At 35.1% G+C, this 23,979-nt stretch overlaps 1 protein-coding gene across 7 annotated transcripts in view; it reads left to right on the top strand.

Annotated features, from left to right (window-relative positions):
• The window catches only part of ACACA (acetyl-CoA carboxylase alpha), a 244,968-nt gene that overhangs the window by 60,715 nt on the left and 160,274 nt on the right, over positions 1-23,979 (top strand). For all 7 annotated transcript variants that reach the window (XM_025041628.1, XM_025041629.1, XM_025041627.1 and 4 more), the window contains 6 exons: positions 8,693-8,825; positions 10,087-10,225; positions 17,402-17,511; positions 18,794-18,875; positions 19,848-19,946; positions 21,302-21,408. In XM_025041628.1, coding sequence (XP_024897396.1) covers positions 8,693-8,825; positions 10,087-10,225; positions 17,402-17,511; positions 18,794-18,875; positions 19,848-19,946; positions 21,302-21,408 — 670 coding nt within the window. The remainder of the gene's footprint in view (positions 1-8,692; positions 8,826-10,086; positions 10,226-17,401; positions 17,512-18,793; positions 18,876-19,847; positions 19,947-21,301; positions 21,409-23,979) is intronic.

Below are 23,979 nucleotides of genomic sequence, written 5' to 3'. Positions count from 1 at the left end.
AGCAGTTAATTCTTAACCATCCATTTTCTTTTTTCCAAACATTTTTTGACATTTCTAATCTGTTGGGGTCTCCCCTTCCATTCTCTTTGTTCTTATGTCTTTATGCCTCTTTTATTATTTTATCGTTATTTTTGTGTGATTTTGGTAGGGAACAATAATAAACAATTTCTCAGTGTGCCATGTTCAGCTGGTAATGCCATTCTCTTATCAATCTGTTGCAGTTAGGCTTCTGCATTTACCACTCCTTTGAAACTGTATTTAGAAAACTCTCTAATGACCTCCTAATGGCAGCATCCGTGTTGCCTTTGACACTCCTTATTGAAACTACTCTCTATGTTTTATGATCATTCTCTCTCCATTTTCCTTTCTGAGCCTTCCCTCTTAGGGGCTTGAACAGGCTTGACTTTTTCACATGCCCCTTAATTGTTGGTCTTCAAGGCATACTGGCTTCAGTCCTCTTTTCTTCTTATGCTATACCTTCTCCCTTGACTGTCTTTAATTAATGGTACTTCCATTACTCTGGTCTCCCAAGCCAGAAATATGGGTGTTATGCTAGATTCCTGTCTCCGCCATCCCTCACACCTAATCAAATACTCTTGTTGATGCCTATCCCCCAATACTTCTTGAAATCATCCCCTTCTTTCCAATGCTATTGCCATTGTTTTTGCTCTTATGTCTTGTCTGGATTACGGCAATAGTATTTTAGCTCTTCTCCAATCTCTTTCCACCTTCAGTATAAGCTCCACGTGGCCATTGGGATCTTTCTGAAAGATAAGCTTGATCATTTCACAGCACTACTTCATTGGGTCGCTATTACTCATATAATATATTAGTATCTAGCCAAACATTGTGCCAGTACTTAATATTATTTCTGATACTTATGACAGTTCTAGTCATTATTATGGTGGGCTTGATGAAATGTTAGGAGCCCAATAATATCTCAGAGATGTTTGAACTGGGTTTTGAAGGATGAACAGGAAACAGACCCGTTAACAAAAATAGGTGTGTATAGTAGGAATGGTGGAGATGGTGAGGTTGACAATATGTGGAAAGGTACCAGACTGTGAATCATCTAGCATGTTCAGGCAATTATAAGTCATTGAGTATTACTGGAACGTAAGGGATCCAGACAGGGTAGCTAGTACAGTAGAAGAAGAGGCTGCTGAGATAGAGGTCAGATCATTAAGTATGTCCTACTAAGACACATATAAAATAGAAAACAATAATTAGGTGTGGCTGTACAACAGAAACATTTGTGAAGTTTTAAAGAACTATGGATTCCTGAGCCTATCTCAAACTGATTAAAATACAGTCTCTAGTCATGGAGCCCAGGAATCTTCAATCTCATACTCTTCAAATGAGTCTGATATGAAACCTTGCCTAAGAACCACTTTCTCAGAGTTTAGAACAATGTCTGGCATACAGTATATGTTTAATAAATGTTTGTTGCATTGAAGTGAAAGTTGTGCAAATAGATTAGATCATGATGAGGAAGACTAGGTAAAAGGGAAATGTAATTTGGGGAAATATTTATCTTTAGGTGGAAGGGGGCGGAAAATAAAGGAGACAGAAAATTATCAGTGAGGTAGAAGAAGAACCAAGAAAACCAAGGAAAAGATAATTTTAAGGTAGAAGATGGGACATATAGTGTTGAATAGAGATGTGAGAAATAAAAGACTGAGAAAAAACACTGAAGCTAGTGAATAGGAGGATCTTGGAGCAAATAGTTTTAGTAGATGGCAAGAAATTAGAAGTGAATAAATGGTGAAGGAGTAGGAATTCAACAGTATGTTACTCTTAAGAAATTGATGGCAAAGAAGAAAATAGAACAGTTACCTGAGGGGGATAGTAAGATTCCCCTCCCCCCACAATGTTTCCATGTTTCCTTATTGGTGTGTCTTTCCCCTGACTATTGAAATTCCATTCACCCTTTGAGGTCATCACTTTTTAGGGTCTTTCTCAAATACTGCCTGTGCCATGAAACTTTTCTTGTTTTTCTCCTATTTTGTTTTTCTCTTCTAGTAGTTTGGCCTTCCATTTTCCACAACAATTTCATTCTTCATTGTTCTTAAGCCAGCAGTCTCCCTTAAGCTAATAGTCCCTGCTCCTTCCGGATACTCTTTCAGTTCATAATTTTGCCTCATATTTCATTGAGAAAATAGAAACTATCAAGCCAGAAATTCTTCTTTCCAACACCTAATTTCAAACTTTCTTGTGTCCATACTCATAGTCGCATTTTTCCTTCTTGTTATAAAGACTTCTTAAGGTCCTCCCCTTTTTCTGTCATCCTCTTCTTTTGTACGTTTTAAATATCTCTTTTTCTACTAAATCATTCCTGTTGGCATTCAGACAAGCTCTTATAACTCCCATTTTTATTAAAACCCTTCTTTGATACTTATGTTTCTTTCATCATCATTCAGTTTAAAATATTTTCATATTTTCACTGATTTATTTCTTTACTGAGCTATAATTAACATATAACATTGTATTAGTTTTAGGTGTACAACCTAATAATTTGATATATGTCTATATTGCAAAATGATTATCACAATAAGTTAATATTCATAACACAGTTACAATCTTTTTCTTTTGATGAGAACTTTTACGATCTACTATCTTAGCAACTTTAAATACACAATATAGTATTGTTAACCGTAGTCATCATTCTGTGCATTACATCCCCAGGACTTATTTATCTTATAACTAGAAAGATTGTGTCTTTTGACCACCTTTACTCATTTTGCCCACCTCCACTGTGATTTTTTTTGACCCATAAATCATTTAGAAGTGTAGTTATTAATTTCAAGACATTTGGATATGTGTTAAAATCACTTGAATATATTTTAATGTCTTTGTCAAAAATGATACTTTATGGCCTAGTGTATGGTCTACTTTGGTAAAGTTTTGTAAACATTTGCTAAGAATGTGTATTTTGCAGTTGTTGGTTATAGAATTCTGTATATGTCAGAGTTAAGTCAAGTTTTTCAATTGTGTTATTCTTATGTATCCTTGACTATTTTTTGCCTACTTGTTCTATCAGTTGCTGAAAGGGGACTATTACAATATCTTAACTACCAGAGACTTATAAATCAATAAGAAAAAGATACTTCAACATTTTATAAAGACATTTCAACCCAATAGAAATATGGGGAAAAGACTTAAACTTCACAAAAGAAGATATTCAAATGGCAAATAAGTATATAAAAAGGTGTTCAATACTGTTGGTCATCAAGGATTTGCAAATTAAAATCACAGTGAATTAAATACCACCTCAACCAAAAAGGCTAAAGTTAAAAGACTGATGATACAAATATTAGCAAAGATGTGGGGAACATGGAACTCTTATACATTGCTGGTGGGAATATAATTTGGCACACCACTTTAGAAAACTATTTACCAGTATCTTTTAAAGTTAAACATATACATACTCTATCAATAAGCAAGTCCTCTCCCAAAAGAAATGAGCGCATTTGTCCACCAAAAACCAAAATACAAGAACAAGTATAGTTTGTGGTATCGTCAGTGGAAGTGACCATCTTGGGCAACTGAGAGGAGGGTTGGGCCAACAGCTCTAATAGACTGAGGTGTGTTTGTGGTTGGGGCAAGCACATTGCTGGCTAAGGCTACGTGCATGCACAGAATAGATGAGAAGGCCCAAGAAAAAGTAAAAGCCAGGGCAGACTTGAAAATGTCCTTCAACTTTGAATGTGCTACCCTACCTCACATACAGACACATGAACAGAGTACAAATGCTTTTCTGACTAAAAGTGTTTGAGTTTAACCCCTGCTTAATCATTGGTTGACATCTAAGTGCAGACATAGAGGTAACTCCTTAGAAAGCAGGTTTGAACATAGAAACAAGCAATAAAAAGAAAATGAACTGAGGTAGTAGTGGCTGCACACTTTGGGGACAGCAGATTTCGCAAATTTAGCCCAGGCAAGTTGTTAAGCCAAGAAAGAGATATTCGCAAATTCAGATTTCGCAAATTTAGCCCAGGCAAGTTGTTAAGCCAAGAAAGAGTAACAACAATGAGATATTATTACACTTATCAGAGTGCCTGAAGTAAAAACTAGTGACAACACCATATGTATGCAAGAATGTGGAGAAATTGGATCACTTGTACATAGTTGGTGGGAATGTAAAATGACACAGCCACTCTGGAAAATAATTTGGAAATTTTTTATAAAATTGAGCATTTACCATATGATCCATCAATTCCACTTCTAGTTATATACCCATGAAAAATATCACAGGCTATAATATCTGTATACAATAAGAGTTATAGAACATTGCTGGAAGAAATTAAAGATCTAAATAAATGGAGAAACAGTCTACATTCAGAAATGGGAAGACTCAGTATTGTCAAGATGGTGATTTTCCTTAAATTGATCTATAAATTCAGTCCACATCAAAATCAGCAGGCTTTTTTTTCTTTCTAGAATTTTCTAGAATTTGGTAAGCTGATCCTAAAATTTACATGGAAACCCAAAGGACCTAGAATAGTCAAAACAATTTTAGAAAAGGAGAACAAAGTTGGAAGACTTATACTCCCTGATTTCAAAACCTACCATAAAACCATAATCAAGGCCATGTGGAATTGCTGCAAGGATAGGCATATACATCAGTGGAACAGAATTTAGGGTTCATTTCTGAACCTTGATATACACACACACACGTGTGTGTGTGTGTGTATTCAGATGATTTTTCAAAAGAGGTACATCCTTGATTCAAGCTTTCTCTGCTTGGAAGAGCCCCAGTGTGAAACAGTCTCTCACAGTGTGCTGCAGTATAACTCAGACTGCATTGCAATCAAGCCAGCTAATGCATCATCGTCTGACAGATAAACTGCTACGTCATCCTTGGTGCTTGGCATGTTACAATGCTGGGATCATTGTGGGCTTCTAGTTGGATTTTGTGTCAGGTATGTGTCTATTTTTGACACTCTATTCATGGTAGAAAATGAGGATGCTTTGAATTTGGAGGAATGAATGAATATGGCTTTTTATTTCTTGTGTTCTAATACAGAAAGATTGTAAGCAGCATCTATAAAAGATTAGAAATTCTAATTCTGTTTTTGGATCTGGGTGTGCTGTCTTAGTGTTTAAGTTGTTTTAGAAAGATCTCTTTGGTGAAAGAAAACACAAACTTGATGACTGAATGTGCCTCTTTGGCTCGTTTTTCTGATACAATTGAGTGCAAAATAGCCTGCTTTATTCTATAATCAATGATTTATTTGGATTTTGAATGTTCAACTTATATAATAAAAGCAGAGAGTGATTCTTTTTTGCAGCTGCCTACATCTGGAGACACTTAGACGTGTGTACAATTGAGCTCCTTCTACATTTGTGGTCAATGTAGTTGTTCTAAACAAAGGCCTCGGTGCTCTATTTTGAGACGTTACTCTGAAGAGACAGATAGAAGAGAGCCTGCCTATGTGTCAGCTTGGTTCTTTAAAGAAAAAGTAAACTTGACTAACTTTATCAGACATTGGCATAGTATAAAAGGAATGGTGCAAAGTGCTACAGATGAGAAAACAACCTAGGACTTCCATTTTTTATTATGGCTGGTGGTCATTTGAGTGGCCTGATTAAGTCTTTTCAACTGGGATTACCTGAATGTCCTAAGATCAAAGTTTATTTTCATCATTTTATCTCCTATTTCATTATTTATCTTCTATTTGTGCTCCAGGACTTTTGTGTACTTTTGTTTCGGAGGGTTTTTCTGGAAGATTAATAGGTTCTCAGCATAACTAGCATCAGACTATTAACTATTTCTATTCAGAATTTTGGTGGGAATTTTTCTATGGTGGATAGGTGATGTTTGATGTGACTGGTAGATTCTAGCTGTTAGAGTCTTTTCTTTCATTACAAGACAGCAATATCATGAGCATCTAATTAATTAAAAGCAAAACAGGACTATGTTATTGTATAATATTCATCCACCATTTATTTAAGTGATATGTCTGTGGCAAATTTGCTTTCATAACAATAGATGTTTCCTAGTAGCCTTTCTAGGCAGGATTTTCCTTTCCTGCTTAAAATGAATTAGACCTCTGTGTCTAAAATATTTGTCTGGGCCCCTTTTCAAATTTTGACATCTTCTTTGTGTCCCATTTGTACCAACTCTATTCTTATTCTCAAGTTTTAGTGAATAAGATCTTAGATTTTTTTGTTTTTAAAAAGTTTTTTTTTGTATATATCACTATTCTGGCCTAAAAATTAGAATCGTCGCATCTACCTTATACAGTTCCTTATTAGTGCCCTGTTTTGTCCTTTGTAACTGTTTTCTTTACTGTTTGACCTGCTTTCCACCCCTCCCCCTTACCGTCTGATAATCAGTATTATTTGTTTTGATTAGTTCTCAGAAATTACCTACTTAGGCTGTACTGTCTTTCTCCCTCTGGATTTCATGACCCCATTATTTTCTTGGCTTAGTTGTCCCTGTAAACTCCGTCTTTTTTTTGCCTTCCCTGTCATGTGCTCCTGGCAGCTGGGAGAGACTGTGGAACTTTTCTCTAGTGACCATCAGAAGAAAGTGACTGTTGTTAAAACATATTTGCTGCGGCTAATGCAGAGTTGCTACAATCTGTTTTCTAGTTATACAAACTTTTGTATTTCTCTCCCTTTCCTCTCAGTCCCCCTGGGAAATCAGCTAATAGTATATATGAGCCAAATGTAGGGAGGGAATACAAAAAGGAGGAAAGGTGGAGAAATATGGAAATTGGGGACAAAGTAGACAAAAAGACTGTAGTTTGAGGCCATCAGGAATACTGTGGTGTGGCTGATGCAGGGCCAAGAATTAGGCAGAAGACACAGTCTCTCTTGTCCTCCTGGGTTTTAAGCACCTGCAATAAGAGGACGAGCTGTGGCTTATGTTTACAATGCTGAAATCTGAAGACAAACTTCCATTCCTCTGCCATTGTGGTATGGAGAGTTCTGCAGAGGGAAATAAGGAGATGAGATATTACATGCTTCAAAGGTAAGTTTTAAAGTGCCATATTGAGCAATATATATGCTTAAAAAACAGTAAGACATTGCAGCAAAGCCCCAGAATTGATGGGAAATTAGATTTGATAATTTTTTTTTGTACCTAAAAAACTATCTTTTTTTAAGGAAATGAAGAAAACCTCTCATATTCAATCCTGGATTTCTCAACCCTTATTTTACATTCAGAATTTGAACCAAAGATACCTGAGCCCATGTGTGATATTGTAGCTACGTTGCAAACAAGAACCCCTGTGCAGATCTTTCTCTGCTATTTTCATTAAGGGATCTCACTCAGTCTGTGCTAGATTTGCTTGCTGGATTTGGCTAGTTTCAAGAGTGAAGTCTCTTTAACGATTGTGAAGGAAGATACCAATTATTCATAGTTTGTAGCATCCCTGTGAGAGGTGGTTTTGTGGAAAACTTTTTTTTAGAATATGGCTCTGCTGCAGTTTTCCTGTCTTGTGACAGTGGGCAGCCAAATTGGAGTTGTTAAAGGTGCCAGGCTTTCTTACTCTGGGGTCTTCCTTCCTGCTGTTAGAACTCAGGCTGAGGAAGAAATGAATCAGACCTTCTTGGCCTCCTTCAGGCCTCTTGCAGGTCTGTGCCTTATCCATCAGAGGATTGGCATAAAAGCCCTGAATGATTTGCTTGATAGCAAATCAAGCAAAAGGTCACTCTCTTATCTTTTTTGTTTGCTTATTTTTGTAATCTTGAGGATTTTTTTCTTTTTTTGAAAAAAAATTACATGAAAATTAAGCTGGACTTTGGCACAAACAGAAAACGGAAGATACCGAGTTGGCAAAATTAGTCTTTAGAGCAGTCATCCTTTCCTTTTCACTTAACTTCTACCCTTTTGGGGGAAAACCAAGCAAAATTTCCACTGAGAGTCAAATAAGTAAAAAGCAACCAATATGTATATCTACATATATAATCAAAATGATTTATATGTGTATATATACCAAACATTATAACATTGTTTTATTGTTTTATATGTGTAAAACAACATATGTAAATAAAGAAAAACATGCATGTATTTTGTTTTTCTGTGGTTAAATACAGCAGGTAATATGTGCGTTTATTCTAAGAATGCATCCCTTGTGGAGCAGTCTGTCTTCCAATTTGAACAGTCATCTAGACTCCAGGGAACTCTCTTCTGTGTTGGATCCTCTGTTTCTTGTATCCCTTGTCTTCCTTTTTCTTGGTTTACTCCATTTTTTTGGAAGGCAACATTCTCTAATAGTTTCTGGAGAAATGTAGGTGAGAGGTGAAGATTTTGAGATCCATAGTTTCTAAACTCAAGATTAAATCTTGTGATGAATTCCTTTCCTAGCTTAATTTTATCAATATAGACTGCCTTTTTCCTTTTTTTTTTTTTTTAATCTTATACTCAGGCAGCTCTTTATTGTTTCTAGGTTTATATCTTCTCCATCCCTTTACTCCCTCCCTGAAAACTGGTCCCTGTTGGTAAACTTTAATATTAGTTTTTAATATTCAGGAACACTTTTTTCCTTAAATTTTCATATGAAAGGTCATTTCTCCCCTCTCTTTTGTTTAAAAAATTTGTGGTCTGCCAGTATTTAGTCTTCACAAGGGCGCAGTCAGAAGTGCTGTTATAAGGATGGCAGTAAAAAGCAGGTCTCCAGGGGAGATAGATGGTGTGAAGAAATTCTACTGATAGACTTTCATGGTTTCTCTATTTTTATAGGCCCAGCATGTCTGGCTTGCACCTAGTAAAGCAAGGTCGAGACCGAAAGAAAATAGACTCACAGCGAGATTTCACTGTAGCTTCTCCAGCAGAATTCGTTACTCGTTTTGGGGGGAATAAAGTGATTGAGAAGGTAAGTTATAACTTTAATAAGTTTTTTCCAAAGTACATGAGATATAATGCCTTGGTTTGTTGTCTACATTTGCTCAAAACTGATACTTAGATGTTCAGAGAGCTTGCAACTTTATGAAAATTATCCTTTCTGACTCCCTAGCATCCTATCAAATAATTTAACTATTTCCTGTAATATGTATTAAGCACTGATAATTTAGTCACAGCTAATTAAGAAGTTGAAGCGATACTCATAATGTTCTTTTTAAAAGATCTTGTGGGTTTTACAAGGTTAGCCCACACTGATTTGGGAGGGTATGAGAAACTGATTAGCTTGTGGAGTGGTGGTCAGGAGGTAGTATGTCATAGCACTGGATTTAGAGCTGGGGGTATAGAGAATTTTAGGAGGGAAAGCTTAAACAGTTTGATACACTGACCTACTAGCTTCTGCTAAGTATTTGAGATGTTTAGAGGGAATATACCACATGAATAGTTAGGTGTCACTTTTGTCTAACCCATGACAGAGCTGAGAGGATGACTTGGTTGAAATAGTTTGCAGTAATTAAAAGATTAAAGGGTGGGAACCTATATTCCCATTCCTAAAAGTATTGCTTCAGCGATGTCTTTCTGTTAGTCTTCCAACTATTCTATGTTATCCTGGGGGCCATGATTACAAGACAGTTAAGGAGATGAAAGGTTTGTTTATAGAGAAGTCTCAGGACCGTTGATTCTTCTACTCTTTTTCTTTCTTATGACCATTTGTTCTGAGGCAGCCTCTACAATTCTAAGGCATTTGAGATTCAGCATTTTGGAGAGAGGTGGTAGTTGGTGCCAGGGTTCCTATACAAATTCAGGGTTCTGTGCCTTGTTTTACTATAGCAGAGAATACTGCATGAAACTGCACTTTTGATCTTCCTCCATTCCTCATTTGATAATATATCATCGCTCTGAAGTTCATCTTCTTCTGTTCTCTAGTAATTGGTATGGTAGAATAATTCACAAACTCACAAGATTTGAGTAACTGTGGTTTTTTTCCTTCAAGAAATGAAGTTAGAAAGGAGTTTTAACTGGCACTTATTAAAGTATTTCCTTAGCTACCATTTAAAAAATATCTCTTGCTCACATGGGAGCTGGTTCCTAACTGCCTAGACCAGCAATATAAATTCTTATTGAAAATCTGGCTTTTCAGAGAAAGATCTACAAAAATTGTCTCATCTCTTTTCCTCCATCATTGCTTGCTTTGTCTACTTTTCTCTCCAATCCTCATGCCCCCACTCCTCCAGGTTCTTATTGCCAACAATGGCATTGCAGCAGTGAAATGCATGCGATCTATCCGTCGGTGGTCTTATGAGATGTTTCGAAATGAGCGTGCAATCCGATTTGTTGTCATGGTCACACCTGAAGACCTTAAAGCCAATGCAGGTGAGTTATTAGCATTACTCTTGAGAATAAAACATTGAATAGCACAGCCTTTAAGTAGGAGAATGGTAATTTACGGGGATTCCCAAACTCAAGAATTTCCAATGAAACCTTTTAAAAGAATATCTCTTTTAAAAAATGTCAATAATAGGCATATACAAGTAATTGTGCTGTATTTAACCTCAGCACAGACTCCTGTCTAAGTAAAAATGGTAGAAATTTAACCAAAGTGTTGGTTTGGGTTTTCAAGTGTATGCCTTTTCAATGTCAAGTATTTGCTAAACCCCATACTTTAGCATGTATAAGTGGAAAGATTTGGAAGGAAATACTATTTTCCTGTGAGTTACATTGAAGTTTAGAGCATCTTAGGTTTAAGATTCTTTTTTTCCTTTCTTCCTGAAGGAGAGGCCTCTTAGGGGCCAGGTGAGTTTCACTCTGCAGCTCTTCTGTATGTTCTCTCTACTCAGATGGTCCTGCATCTGAGTTGTAGATAAAGACTGCTGTGGCCAGTCTTTCCTCTCCATATTTTTTATGACTAAAGTATAATCTCAAAGATAGAATGCCCACAGATAACATTAGTTCTTTAAAGAACTATCTTTTAAAACCTATTTTGGTCTGTATATGTTCTCTCTATATTGAGACAATGATGTAAAGATTATTTGTAAGGAATAAGGGTTATTATGTTATTTAGAAATGGAGAAGGCACCAATTTATTGCAAAGTAGATGTTACGATGTGAAATCATTTATATTGACCTTTTAACAACCCTTAGCCACAATTTTCATATATGTAAAAGGAAGATCATAATGTCTAGTTCACTGGGTAGTTGTAAAGATGAAATTGCCTTACTAAATGTTTACTTTTATTACTTTATTGCTTGCATGATTAATTTTTCTTTGTCTGTTTCTTCATGGTGCTCCTATTAGTTCATTTATTCATTCACTCAATGAACATGGAGGCCTACAGTTGAAAAAGGTGTGATCTTGCTCTAGGAAACAAATAATTTCAATACAATGAGGTCAGTGCGATAATAGAAATATGCACAAGGTACTACGAGAACACAGAGATGAGACATCATAACTCTGCCCCCTGCTCTTGGGTACAGGGTTAAGAGAAAGCTTTGTGAAGATGTTATATATGCCTAGCCAAGAGTGAGTAAGAATTAGTGAAGCAATTAGAGGGAAGACAAAAGTGTTCCAGGCAGAAAGACCAGTATATGCAAATGTTTGAAGATGTGACACAGTAGTTTTCTGGAAATTATAGGTGGCTTGTTAAAGTAAAAAATATGATCCAGTATTTGTCAAAGAGGGCCTTGTTTTTCATTCTCAAGAACATAGACTTCAAGAAATGAAGTTAGAAAGGAGTAAGTTTTAACTGGCACTTTTTTCCATCTTCCTGTCATCCAGCATCAACAATTATCAATGCATGGCTAGTTTTTTTTCATCTGTACTTTTATCTCCTCCCTCACTCATACACAATTTCTGAAGTAAATCCTAGATATTATATTATTTGTAAATATTTCAGCATGTATCTCTAAATGGTAGATACATTTTTAAAAACATGAGTAATAAGATGGATGATTCAGGTAGCATCTTGGAAGATCCATTTGTGGAAGGCAATACTAGAGGATATGAGGAGACTGAACATAGAGAAGAAGGGGTTGGTTTAGAGAAATTTAAGAGGAAAATTGGGTGATTGAGCCAAGAGTTAATAATTACTATTGGGTTTCTGATTTGGTTGATTAGGTAGACACTAGTATCATCAATTAGGGCAAAATAATAGATAATATAGCAAGAAGAACAAGGTTTTGAGGGGACAGATTAGATTTGGAATACTGATATAAGCAGAGCCTATAAATTCTACAAAAAATTGGATATTTTCTTCCAGAATTTAGAAATAAAAAAGCTGGAGATTAAGAATGTACATTATCAGCAAATGTGTAGTAGTTGACACTATCCCTGAAAGAACAGATAGAAAATGCTAAGGATGAAATTTTATAGAAGACTAGAATTTAGGGATAGATTCAGGAAGATAGGCCCATGAACAATACTGAGAAGAAGCACAAGAGAAAAGAAAATTTCAATAAGGAAGGGTCAAATGTGTCACCATTTAATAAAACAGAAGTAGGAAACTGTTTAGCAATTAAGAAATCATTGGTAACCTTTGCAAGAATAGTTTAAAAGGCACAATATGAGTATTCAGACTAATATAGGATTTTAAGGAATGAATGGGAAATGACATGGAGATAGCAAATGTGGACAAGTTTTTTTTAGAACTTGGTTGAGAAGAGAAGAAGAAAGGCAGTAACTAAAGAGAAATCACTGTCAAGGAAAGATTTGAATTTTTCGGAATAAAAGAGACTTGAAAATGTTTACAGTCTGAGAGAGAGGAGCCAAAAGGGGGAAAGGGACCTAGAGGAGATGGAAAGGGATGGGATCAAGAGCACAAATGGACAAAATATGCATATCTGTTAACTAAGAAATTCTGTTTTTTGGTATTCTGAGGAACAAAAATCAGGAATGGGGCAAAGATATTCATACAAGGATATTTGTTGTTAATATAATGAGATACTAGGAGTAACTCAAGTGTCCAACATTAGTGGATTAGTTAAGTAAAATGTACTACACAAAGTCTATAAAATACCATGCAGCCATTAAAAAATATTTGTGGAATAACATTTATTGGTCTGAGAATACATTCTGATAAATTGCTATATTATTTATATATTACTTGTAACAATATTACCACAAATGTAGCAGCTTAAAACAATAGACATTTATTATCTCTTTTGCTGAGCAACCCCAGGCTCAGCACTGGTACTAAATCTGAATCTGCATTAACCTGGTAAATACCACTTGCCCCATCCTGGTGGCTTCCTGAGACCCCCGCTTTACTCAACTTGCGTACTACTCAAGTACTGGCAGGCAGTGACAGCCCTCAGGGTGCCCTATGCCTTTTGCTTAGCTGCCTCACGGCAGATACTAGTGGCAGCTGGCCTTGATTAGCAGCTTGGCCTCTCCCACTTGACTCTGGGTCCAGCACAGACAGCTACCAACCACGGGTTGCTTTGTAGCTCTTACCAGGTCGCCCTGGGCAGGTCACAGGCAGTGGCTGATCTTGGTCTACACCAGTATTCCTCTCAAGAGGCCCCCAAACCAACACACCCAGTGGCTGGCTTGAGACCACAGCAGAGCACCACCTGATTAGCCCCACGAGCTACACACCCAAAAGGTTGTCTCAGCAAGCACCAGGCCCTCTGGGGCGAATCTTGCTCCATGGGGTCAGCCCTGCACAGTAGCTCATCCTCTGTGGTCATGACCAGTCCTCACAGTCAGTCAGCCTGAGGATCGGTCCCACCTACTGACATGCCAACAGCAGTTAAGGCTCAGCTACAACAGGAGAACACACATAGCCCAAACAAGGGACACTCTTGGAGCACCCAGCTCAAATGATCAGAGAGACTGTGTTACTGGGCCTCACAGGACACCTACTACATAAGGCCACCTTGCCAAGACTGAGAGATGTAGCAGATATACCTAATACATAGAAAAAGAGAGCCAAAATGAGGAGAAAAAGAAGCATGTCCCAAATGAAAGAACAGGAAAAGACACCGGAAAAGGACTGAAGAAAATGGAGGCAAGGAGTCTACCAGATAGATAGAGATTTCTAAACACTGTTTATAAGAATGCTCAAGGACGTAATATTTTTTTCTGATACACCTCCTTGAGCAAGGGAAACAATTAAAAATAAACAAGTGGGAGTACATCAAACTAAACAATTTTTGTACAGCAAAGGAAACCAACAAAATGAAAAGACATCCTACTGAATGGGAGAAGATATTTACCAATGATACATCTGATAAGGGGTTACTTTCCAAATTTTATAAAGAAAACTGATACAACTCAACACCAAAACAAGCAAACAAGGACAGAGGACATGTATAGACAAGAGGGCATGGCCAATAGACATATCATATGAAAAGTTGCTCAACATCAGTAATCATCAGAGAAATGCAAATTAAAACCACAAGGAGATATCACCTAACCCCTATCAGAATAGCTATCATCAATAAATCAACAAACAAATGTTGGTGAGGATATTGAGAAAAGAGAACCCTCATGCACTATTGGTGAGATTGCAAATTGGTGTGCTCACTATGGAAAACCGTATGGAGGTTCCTCAGAAAATAAAAAATTGAACTACCTTACAACCAAGTAATTCTCGCTTTTAGGTATTTATCCGAAGAAATCCAAAACACTAATTTGAAAAGATACATATATACACCCTATGTTCATTGCAGCGTTATTTTCAATAGCCAAAATGTGGAAGCAACCTAAGTGCCCATTAACAGACAACTGGATAAGGATTTTTCCTTTTTCATTTTTTCTAAACTTTGTATTATATTATTTTAGTAGTTTTATGTACAATGAAATATTACTCTGCCATAAAGAATGAAATCTAACCATTTGTGACAACATGGATTAACCTAGAAGGTGTTATTCTAAGTGAAATAAGTCAGACAGAGAATGACAAATACTATACGATTTTACTTGTATATGGAACCTAAAGAAGAAAATAAATGAACAAACAAAACAGACTCAAAGATACAGAAAACAAACTGATAGTTGCCAGATGGGAGAGGGATTTGGGGACTGGTTGACAAAGGTGCAAGGATTAAGAAGTACAAATTGGTAGTTACAAAATAGTCTTGGGGATGTAAAGTACAGCATAGTGAATATAGTCAATAATATTGTAATAACTGTGTATGGTGCCAGGTGGGTACTAGACTTATCAGGCGGGTCACTTCATAAATTTATGAATGTCTAACCACTATGCTGTACACCTGAAACTAATATAATATTGAATATCAAATGTAATTGAAAAAAAAAAAAAAACTCAAAAGGATTACAATACCAGTGGTATTGAATTAAGGAATTAGTATTTTGGATGATTTTTCCTTTTTCATTTTTTCTAAACTTTGTATTAATTATTTTAATAGCTTTATTGAGTAAAATTTATGTACCATAAAGTTACCCTTTTAAAAGTATACAGTTCTATGAGTTTTAGTAAATTCATACCATTGTGCAATCATGACTATAATCCAGTTTAAAATGCTAAATGTTTTTAAAATTTAAAAGATTATGGAAAAGGAGCGTTAGAAGAGTTGGTTATTAACATAAAGAGAGGGCTTCATACTCTGAGATTGGAAGGGAACAGGCAAAACTGACAGATTAAGAGATGGTGAGAATAGTAACAATATCAAACTCTGAACTGTTTGGTGGTTGGCAACAGCAATACCTTTGCAGACTCTGTGTGTGTGTGTGTGTGTGTGTGTGTGTGTGTTATAGGTCAGCAATTAAAGTAACTTTTTTCTGCATCTAGGGCCACTAAACTACAGAAAAGTTAGATTTGACTATATGAAGATGAAAATTTCTATTTAGCAAATAAAAAAGCGAAAAATTTAAAGACAAACAACCTAGAAAAACATTAACAGCAAAGAATTTCTACTTTAATATGAGAAAAAGGCAACCTTCAATGGAAAATGAACAGAACGTGAATAGATAGTCCACAAAAGAATTAAAGAGTAATAATAAACATACGAAAAGAGATTTAATATCAGTGTTAATCAGAGATGCAAACTAAATCAATAGTAAATTTGGATTTCTTTTTCACTTATAGGACTGGCAAAACTTAAAAGATTGGTGATACCTAATACAAACGAGAGTGTAGGCAGTTTGGCACCCATATTGCTAGTTAGAGTCTGAAGTGGTTCAATCTTTGAAAGTGTGCATACCCTTTAACCCAATAGTTTTATTTCTAGGAACATATTTTGAGGATATAATTGGACAGTAGCATAAGGATAGTCATCATTTTATTATAATATTTTCCAAATTATTAATAACCTATATGTTTATCAATAAGTTAGTGGTTAAACCAATTATGGACTGTAGAAACATCAGACAACCATTAACATTGATATATTAATAATAAGCATATAAACAATTGTATTATATATAAATTTATAAAATATATATCTGTGTCATAATATGAGATGATATCCACAATATATCATTAAATTGCTTAACAATTTATGGTTTCTAGTATATCAAAGCATGAACTGGTTATCTCCAAGTGGTAGAAAATGGATGATTTTGACTTTTAAAAAATAGTAGTATTACATCCTGTTATATTATCTAATTTTTTTTTATAATTAGCATGCTTTGCCTCTCATTAACAAAGAGAACAATAAACCTATTTTTATTTTGAGCCAACTATAGGGCCTTGTATCTTACACTGAATAGAATTTTCTTATAGAAGGACTTAAAGCCTTTAAAAGTTAAGAATAAGATATAAGAAATGTTAATATGGTGGAGATGGACCTTGAGCAAGTTATTTAGGTGTTCTAAGCCATTATTTCCTATAAACCGGGTACTAATAATACCTATCATATGTAGGACTATTGAGTGTTAAATGAAATTATATATATGTATAAAAAGTATTTATTAATACAGTTTCTGCACAATGTAGATGCTCTACTACAGTTGTTCTCAGAATAGGAAGAGAAAAACATCAGGTGACAAATTTGAATGGGAATACTAAGAAAAAAAAAGAAGGAAAGAAAGTATCTTTGTAAAGTCTTTCAAATATCTCTTATCTCCAACAATCTAGATAAACCCTTTTCAAACACCTAGCATACTCCCATATCTAACCTTTCCTGTTTAGCCAGTCTACATATCCTCCAGACTTTACCCTCTGTCCTCATCCTGTCCCAGCTGAACACTAGGAAAAAGGCTTTCTCAGAGTACAGTGCAAGTTAAAGATAAAGGATGTCAGAGACAGAACTTTTTTCCCAGAATAGAATAATTATACATGGACCTCTAGTGACAGACACATTATTTTTGATATGGGGATCATAAAGACCCTTTAGAAAAGTCACCTAGTGAAATGTTCGAGAACTGCTGTTATAGTATTAGAGCTTCCTAAATATGAGATTATTGGATATTAGTGTCTGTACTTAATAAAGTCAGAGCCTTCAAATAAATGGTCCTGGAAATTACCCCATAATGCAGTTTGTCTTGTGGTTTCTCATAATGGTACTTGTCCTCTACATAGTTTTGCTCTGCTGTTCTATTTCAGAAAACAACATATGTGTTCCCTATTAATTTGTTTGTATTTTCAGAGTACATTAAAATGGCAGATCACTACGTGCCAGTACCAGGAGGACCAAACAACAACAACTATGCAAATGTGGAATTAATTCTTGATATTGCTAAAAGGATCCCAGTCCAAGTAAGAAATGTCAATGTGTCCTTTAAAACCAAATTTATATGTTCATTGCAGCATTATTTACAATAGCGAAGATATGAAAGCAACTTATGTGTCCATCAATAGATAATTGGATAAAGAAGTGGTGGTACATATATACAGTGTAATATTACTTGGCCATAAAAAAATGAAATCTTATCATTCGTGGCAAAATGGATGGACCTAGAGGGTATTATGCTAAGTAAAATAAGTCAGAGAGAGAAAGACAAATATCATATGATTTCACTTATATGTGGAATCTAAAAAACAAAATAAAGCAGAAACAAACTCAGAGATACAGAGAACATTTTGATGGTTGCCAGATGGGAGGGGGTTTAGGGGCTAGGTGAAAAAGGAAGAGATTAAAATGTACAAATTGCCAATTTTAAAAACAGTCATGATAATGTAAAGTACAGCACAGAGAACATAGCCAACAATACTGTAATAGCTATCTATGTATGGTGTTAGAGGGGTACTAGACTTATCAAGGTGGTCACTTTGTAAGATATAAATGTTTAATCATGATGATAAACCTGAAACCAATATAATATTGTATGTCAACTGTAATTGAAAATTTTAAAAAAATTTTTAAGGAAAAAAAAGAACAATTTCCACTTTAAAGACATTATTCAAATTCAGCACTATATTTCATATATGAACTAATTACACTTGCCAATGAAAACTGTTGCATGTTATGGTTTTAAATGCTTTACTGTTTTAATAAACACAAATAAAATTTCCAAGTTGTCACAGGAAAAAATAATTTAGCCATTTTACAGTTACGCACAATGGGATATCCAGAGAACTTTTAATTTTATAGAAAGCATCTTTGTTGAAAATTGATAAATGCCTTTATATGCAATATAACAGACAGAGAAAGGAAAAATAGAAAAAATACAATTAGTCAAAATTAAGCAATACAAACAGGAAATTTGTAAGGGTTTTTCAGAGATTATTTATTCAGTCCATTTCACTTTCAAACTATCCCAAATAAGTGAAAGTTGCCTCTTTGCAATGGAATATTCTTAGCCCAGAATATGGTGGTATAGAAGTAAGTCATTTCTTCCCTATCACTTGTGTTAAGAAGTTTCGGGTAAGTGTCTTTAAGCCCAAAGAGGAAAAAGCTCAAGATTCGTAAGTATTTGGCTGCTGTGGAGCTATTGTACCTCATGGAGTAGGGCCAGTCTTGGTAGAGAATGATACAGTTAATCGTGTATTGTTTTTTAATATGAATTTTAAGAATGAACCATATTGTGTTTCCTGATAGGCAGTGTGGGCTGGCTGGGGTCATGCTTCTGAAAATCCCAAGCTCCCAGAACTTCTTTTGAAAAATGGTATCGCCTTCATGGGTAAGCCTTTCTGATATACTGTTCTAGTCTTCTTGTTTCTCTTTGTCAATTTTGCCCATATTCTACTCTATCTTCTGCTTTTCTTCAGTTTAACAGTCTCTCTCTTTTTTTTTAAATTAATCAGCAACTCTCAGAGTAACCCTCTTCATTTATTTTTTTCCCCTTCCTCATTTCTTACATCTGCTTATGTCTCTGCATCTTGATTATGTTTTCTGACCCTAGATTCTTTTCCAGGAAATATGGAGAAAGCTCTGATTTCCAAAACACTGCCTTTTAAAAACTTTGCCATTAACCTTAAGAAAACATATGGAGAAAGGACCTATTTTTATATAGCAAAGATAATTGAATACTTAGGATACCCTAGGAGTGTGCCCTTAAATATGGGTCAGCACCTTTACATTTAAACATCTAGGTTATATTCCTATTAGTGAGAGCTCTGTTTTCTGATTTTTTCTGCTCTCCTATAGCAGAGAGAGAAATAAAGGTTATATGGTTCAAAGTGTTTCTGTCTCTTCTATGATGATTATACTTTGTAAATTCTATTGAAGTCAAATCTTCCTTTTTGGTTCCCCTAAGATCAAAGAGGGTATAATATTTCATACTTGAACCCCAAAACTTTATAGTCCTTATTTTAAGATATTGTTTAAAAAAAAGAAGAAGAAGATATTTCTCATCTGGTAAAGTTGAATCATGAAGGATGATAAAATTAGATTTGTCAGGAATCTATTTCCGCATATATTTATATATATATTGAACTCTCACCGTGTACTAAAAGCTTACTACGTTAGGTTCTATAAAGGGTACAAAGGTGAATCAAAACATAGTCGTCCCCATAATCAAGTTTATGATTTGCATATGTGATGTGGTAGAGGACAAGACTATATAAAAGTAATTATATAGAAGACTAAATATATGTGAAAGAAATGAGGCCAAGATGTTCCAGTCAGGATTCTTTTCTTGTTTTGTTTTTAGGCCCACCAAGCCAGGCCATGTGGGCTTTGGGGGATAAGATTGCGTCTTCCATAGTGGCTCAAACTGCGGGTATCCCAACTCTTCCCTGGAGTGGCAGTGGTAAGAAGCTATTTCTTGTTTGTACCTTGAAGTGCAGAAAAGTTCAGGAGGCTATTTGGGACTGTGGCTTGGGGCTTAAGTTTGTTTAAAGTATTGGGATACTTCAAAAGAAATAGAATCCAGGTCAGTTAATGGTATCTTTTATCTTCAGGCTTAATTAAATACAGCTGAGATTTTATGTCTTAGGAATATACATTTTGTATCAGGTACGCAGATGCTAAATTGTGATTTAAGTGATCTTGGGACTTAATTTGGAGAAACTCTGGGAAAATTCATATGTTTCAATGGATTTGGATCTACTCTGATTAGCCTAAAACCTCTCTCAGAGATGAACTTCCTAGGCAGAATTAGGCCCTTGAACCTGCCTGAGAAGTGACCTAGATCACTAAGAAAACCTAAAACCCACCTACTGAAATGTTTGCTACCGTTTTTTTGATGTCAGCCTACAATGTATTGACTGTTGGTTTTGCCTGTGTAATACCTACCGTACATAATTCAACCTCTCATTTGCATTTGATGTTCAAAATGAGGGCAATAGTCAACCTTTCTTTCAGGCATGCATGCAAAAGGATAAAATTTTTCTAAAAGTGATTTATTCTTGACAGATCCCTCAAAAAGTACTGTGTGAATTATTATAGCTGATAACAATACAAACTTCCATTTTTTTAGTACTTGAGCACAGGGAGCAGACAGACACTGAAACCTTTCCTAAGTGGGAATGACCATTGTCTTAAGGCTGAACAGATTTGAACTCTTGTTAGGCTAGCTCTCCAGGGGGATTGCAGTATCCTCTCCAGACCTGCTGGGTCAAACAGTTTAAAATAAAAGGTTGAATTTGCTTTTGTTTGAATGGAGAGGCTATAGCATTCCCCTTGTGGCTGAGTACAGGGACATTCAGAGAGCATGGAATCATGACTCTTCTGAGACCAATAAAACCGCCATTTCCATTTCCAAGGGCTCATAAAGATTGAATAATTTCCCAGACCTCTGGCCCTGGAGCAGGCCTGAACACACAAATTGAAGGTATTTGCCTGCCAAGTTGCTATGAGAAGCCTGACATGCTTTTTTTTTTGTCTTGTATGCCCTTGTATTTTTATAAGTTGCTGCCTGTTTGTGCTCCTGGATTTTTCCAGTATAAGGTCCTACTTACACTGGAAACCCAAGTTGCCACTGGGTTCTGCTATAGATGAATACCGTTAACCCCAAGGACTGATCAAGGTTTTATGGCGTCTTTCTTTCTCCCATCTATCCTCAATTTTGGATAAATATGAGAGCATTTTAAAGAAGATATAGGAAAAAATTGCCAAGAACGGAAGCCCTTATAGCTGCTGTTAAGTCACTGTTATCTATTGCAGGTCTTCGTGTGGACTGGCAGGAAAATGACTTTTCAAAACGTATCTTAAATGTTCCCCAGGAACTATATGAAAAAGGTTATGTGAAGGATGTGGATGATGGGCTAAAGGTAGGTTACTAACTCTAGTGAGTGATATCTTTCAACTGACCAATTATAGTCAGAAACACAGCAATTTGGAGCCTAGTTCATGATATATACCCATGATGGGATTAGGGTTATAAGACCAGGAGGTATAGTTTATAGAGTGAAGAAGTGAACTAGATTTAATAAAAATAATTTAAATTTGTTTTGAAGCAAACTTCTCACTTGGAAAGAACATTTCTTAGGTGGTTAAATCAGAGCTCTAAGGAGGTACTGGTTCTTCTCTCTACCACCTGTTAGTGTGTGTGTATGGGAGGGGAGGGTTATCAAATAATACACTTTTTTCCCTGCTTGAGTTCAGAACCAAGAAGCCAGGCAGATAGAGATCAAAATGTCATTTTATTATGAATAGAGATATTGGCGATAATGGCTTAAATGTGTAGCAACAATCAGATTTGTGATTCGAACATCAATTAAGCAGGCTCACTCACTGGTTCTTGGTGATGCTCAATAACCACAGACTTCTCTATAGAAGCATAGCTTTTATCATTCTGCTTATTGTATGGCTGAGAGCTGACAAAGAGCATATGTTCTGTTCAATGGGCTGATCCCAAAGGGGAAAAGAGGCTGAGCTACACATACTCAGGTCTTCCTTACAAACTTACCAATCACATAATTTACTCTCTTTTCCTTGGGGAGTGGTAAGGGTGGGGGTGAGACAGCTGAGAGAGGCTGAAAGTGTTACTCTATATATTGCCATCCATGTAGAAACAGGAGCTCAAGAAAAAGGAAATTCTTCGATATAATCTTTTCTTTCCTTTATAGTTCTCTCCAGTTTGTTTCCCTTTCACTTTTTAACTATGCCTCCAGGTAGATGATGAAAGAGGCTGTTTTTGAAAAACACAGTATTTGTGTTTGACTTGTATGTTATAAATTCAAGAGGAACACTAAATGCTCAACTAATTTTTCTATGTTATTTACATTTTAGATTAAGCATTCTACAACCTTAAGAATTAATATTTTTGATTGAATTGCAAATGCTATATTCTGTTTGCTAAATTCGCAAAAGAGTAGAAGCCTGGTATTTTGCTTATCAATTAAAATTCCTTTTTTCTTGGTTATAATTACAAACATAAAATTATCTGGTAGAAAATTTGGAAAGCCAGAAAAGAGATGATAAAACCACTGCTAAGCCTACTAACCAGAGATAAATCCTGTTAACATACTATACTCATTTATTTTCTTACAGCCATTTTTTATTCATAGATTATAAAATGATAATCTTTATTAATAGATTCCCATAATAATAATTATTGTAATTATAAAAGTAGGATCTTACTCTATATATTGTTGAATAATTCTCTTTTTTTTCTACTTAATATTATATGTAAATATTTTCCTCATGGTATTAAAATTTTTCTAAAATATTTTAAGTGGATAACCTATACCTAGAGCCTTCATATATTTTTAAGATGTCTGCCTTCTTACTTACTGACATCATGTGGGCTGTCCTATTTTTTTAAGTCTCTTTTCTATGTTTATGGCTGTCTCTTTGATCACTTATAAACCCAGTGATTGAGTTCATCATGCTATCTCTGTTTATAAGAATAGTAATGGAGTTAAGAGAATTTTAGAAGAGATAGGACTATGATTAAAAGATTTTCATGCTTAATCTACTGATACAAATTAAAATTTGAAATGGTCTTTTTCTGATGATCTATTTTTTAGATATTACTATAACGTAAGCCTTAAAAGACTGGAATGTTTTGATGAAGGAATGACTTAGTTATTTTAAACTTTTGGTTAACTTTTCCCCCAACCTACTTTTTTGCCTTAACAATACAATTTGGATATCTTTCATATCATTAAATGTAAAAACCACCTCATTCCTTTTAATAATTTCATAGTATTCTAACTATAGGGATATATCTTGTTTTAACCAGCTCTCTATTTAATGGTTACATAACTAATTTTTCAAAAGTCCTAAGATAATCACCTGATAATTATAAAATACTATAATGTGAAAAGCACATTTAGAGCATGTGTTGAAAAGTAGTTTTCTGACTAATTTTATTAGTATACCTCATTGTTTTTATCTTTTACAAAAGGTTGAGTGAGAAAAAATTTCTGAATACATGAGAGTTCTGATTTGTTGAGTCTTACTTATATGTTGTCAGAAGCTGTACCGAGGCCATCAGCTTATATTAAATGAATTACTTCCGTCTTTTTTAAAAAATAAAAATTATAGTTAATACATGAATACTTGCATGTATAAGAAATTTCAATAATGCAGAAATATATATAGTATAAGTGAAAGTTTATGTCCACCCACATTTTATAAATCATCACTGATGTATACTGTAAACTTATTTTTTTGCACATAAATATGTGGGTGTATGAATATGTATATAATCATACATAAAACATAAGTGAAATTTCTTTTGGTTCAATCCAATTCTACAAATTGTTCTATTACTTCTTTTACCTAGTATATCTTCAAGATCTTTCTATTTTTTCTACAAATAGACCTACCAAAACACAACATTCTTAAAGGAAGAAAATGTCAGTTTCTCTTACCCTACTAATACCACTCTTACT

Source organism: Pteropus alecto, unplaced genomic scaffold (assembly GCF_000325575.1).
Source record: "Pteropus alecto unplaced genomic scaffold, ASM32557v1 scaffold98, whole genome shotgun sequence".
Classification (NCBI taxonomy): Eukaryota; Metazoa; Chordata; class Mammalia; order Chiroptera; family Pteropodidae; genus Pteropus; species Pteropus alecto.
The sequence above is the reverse complement of the archived record's forward strand: the minus strand, read 5'-3'. Positions and strand labels throughout refer to the sequence as shown.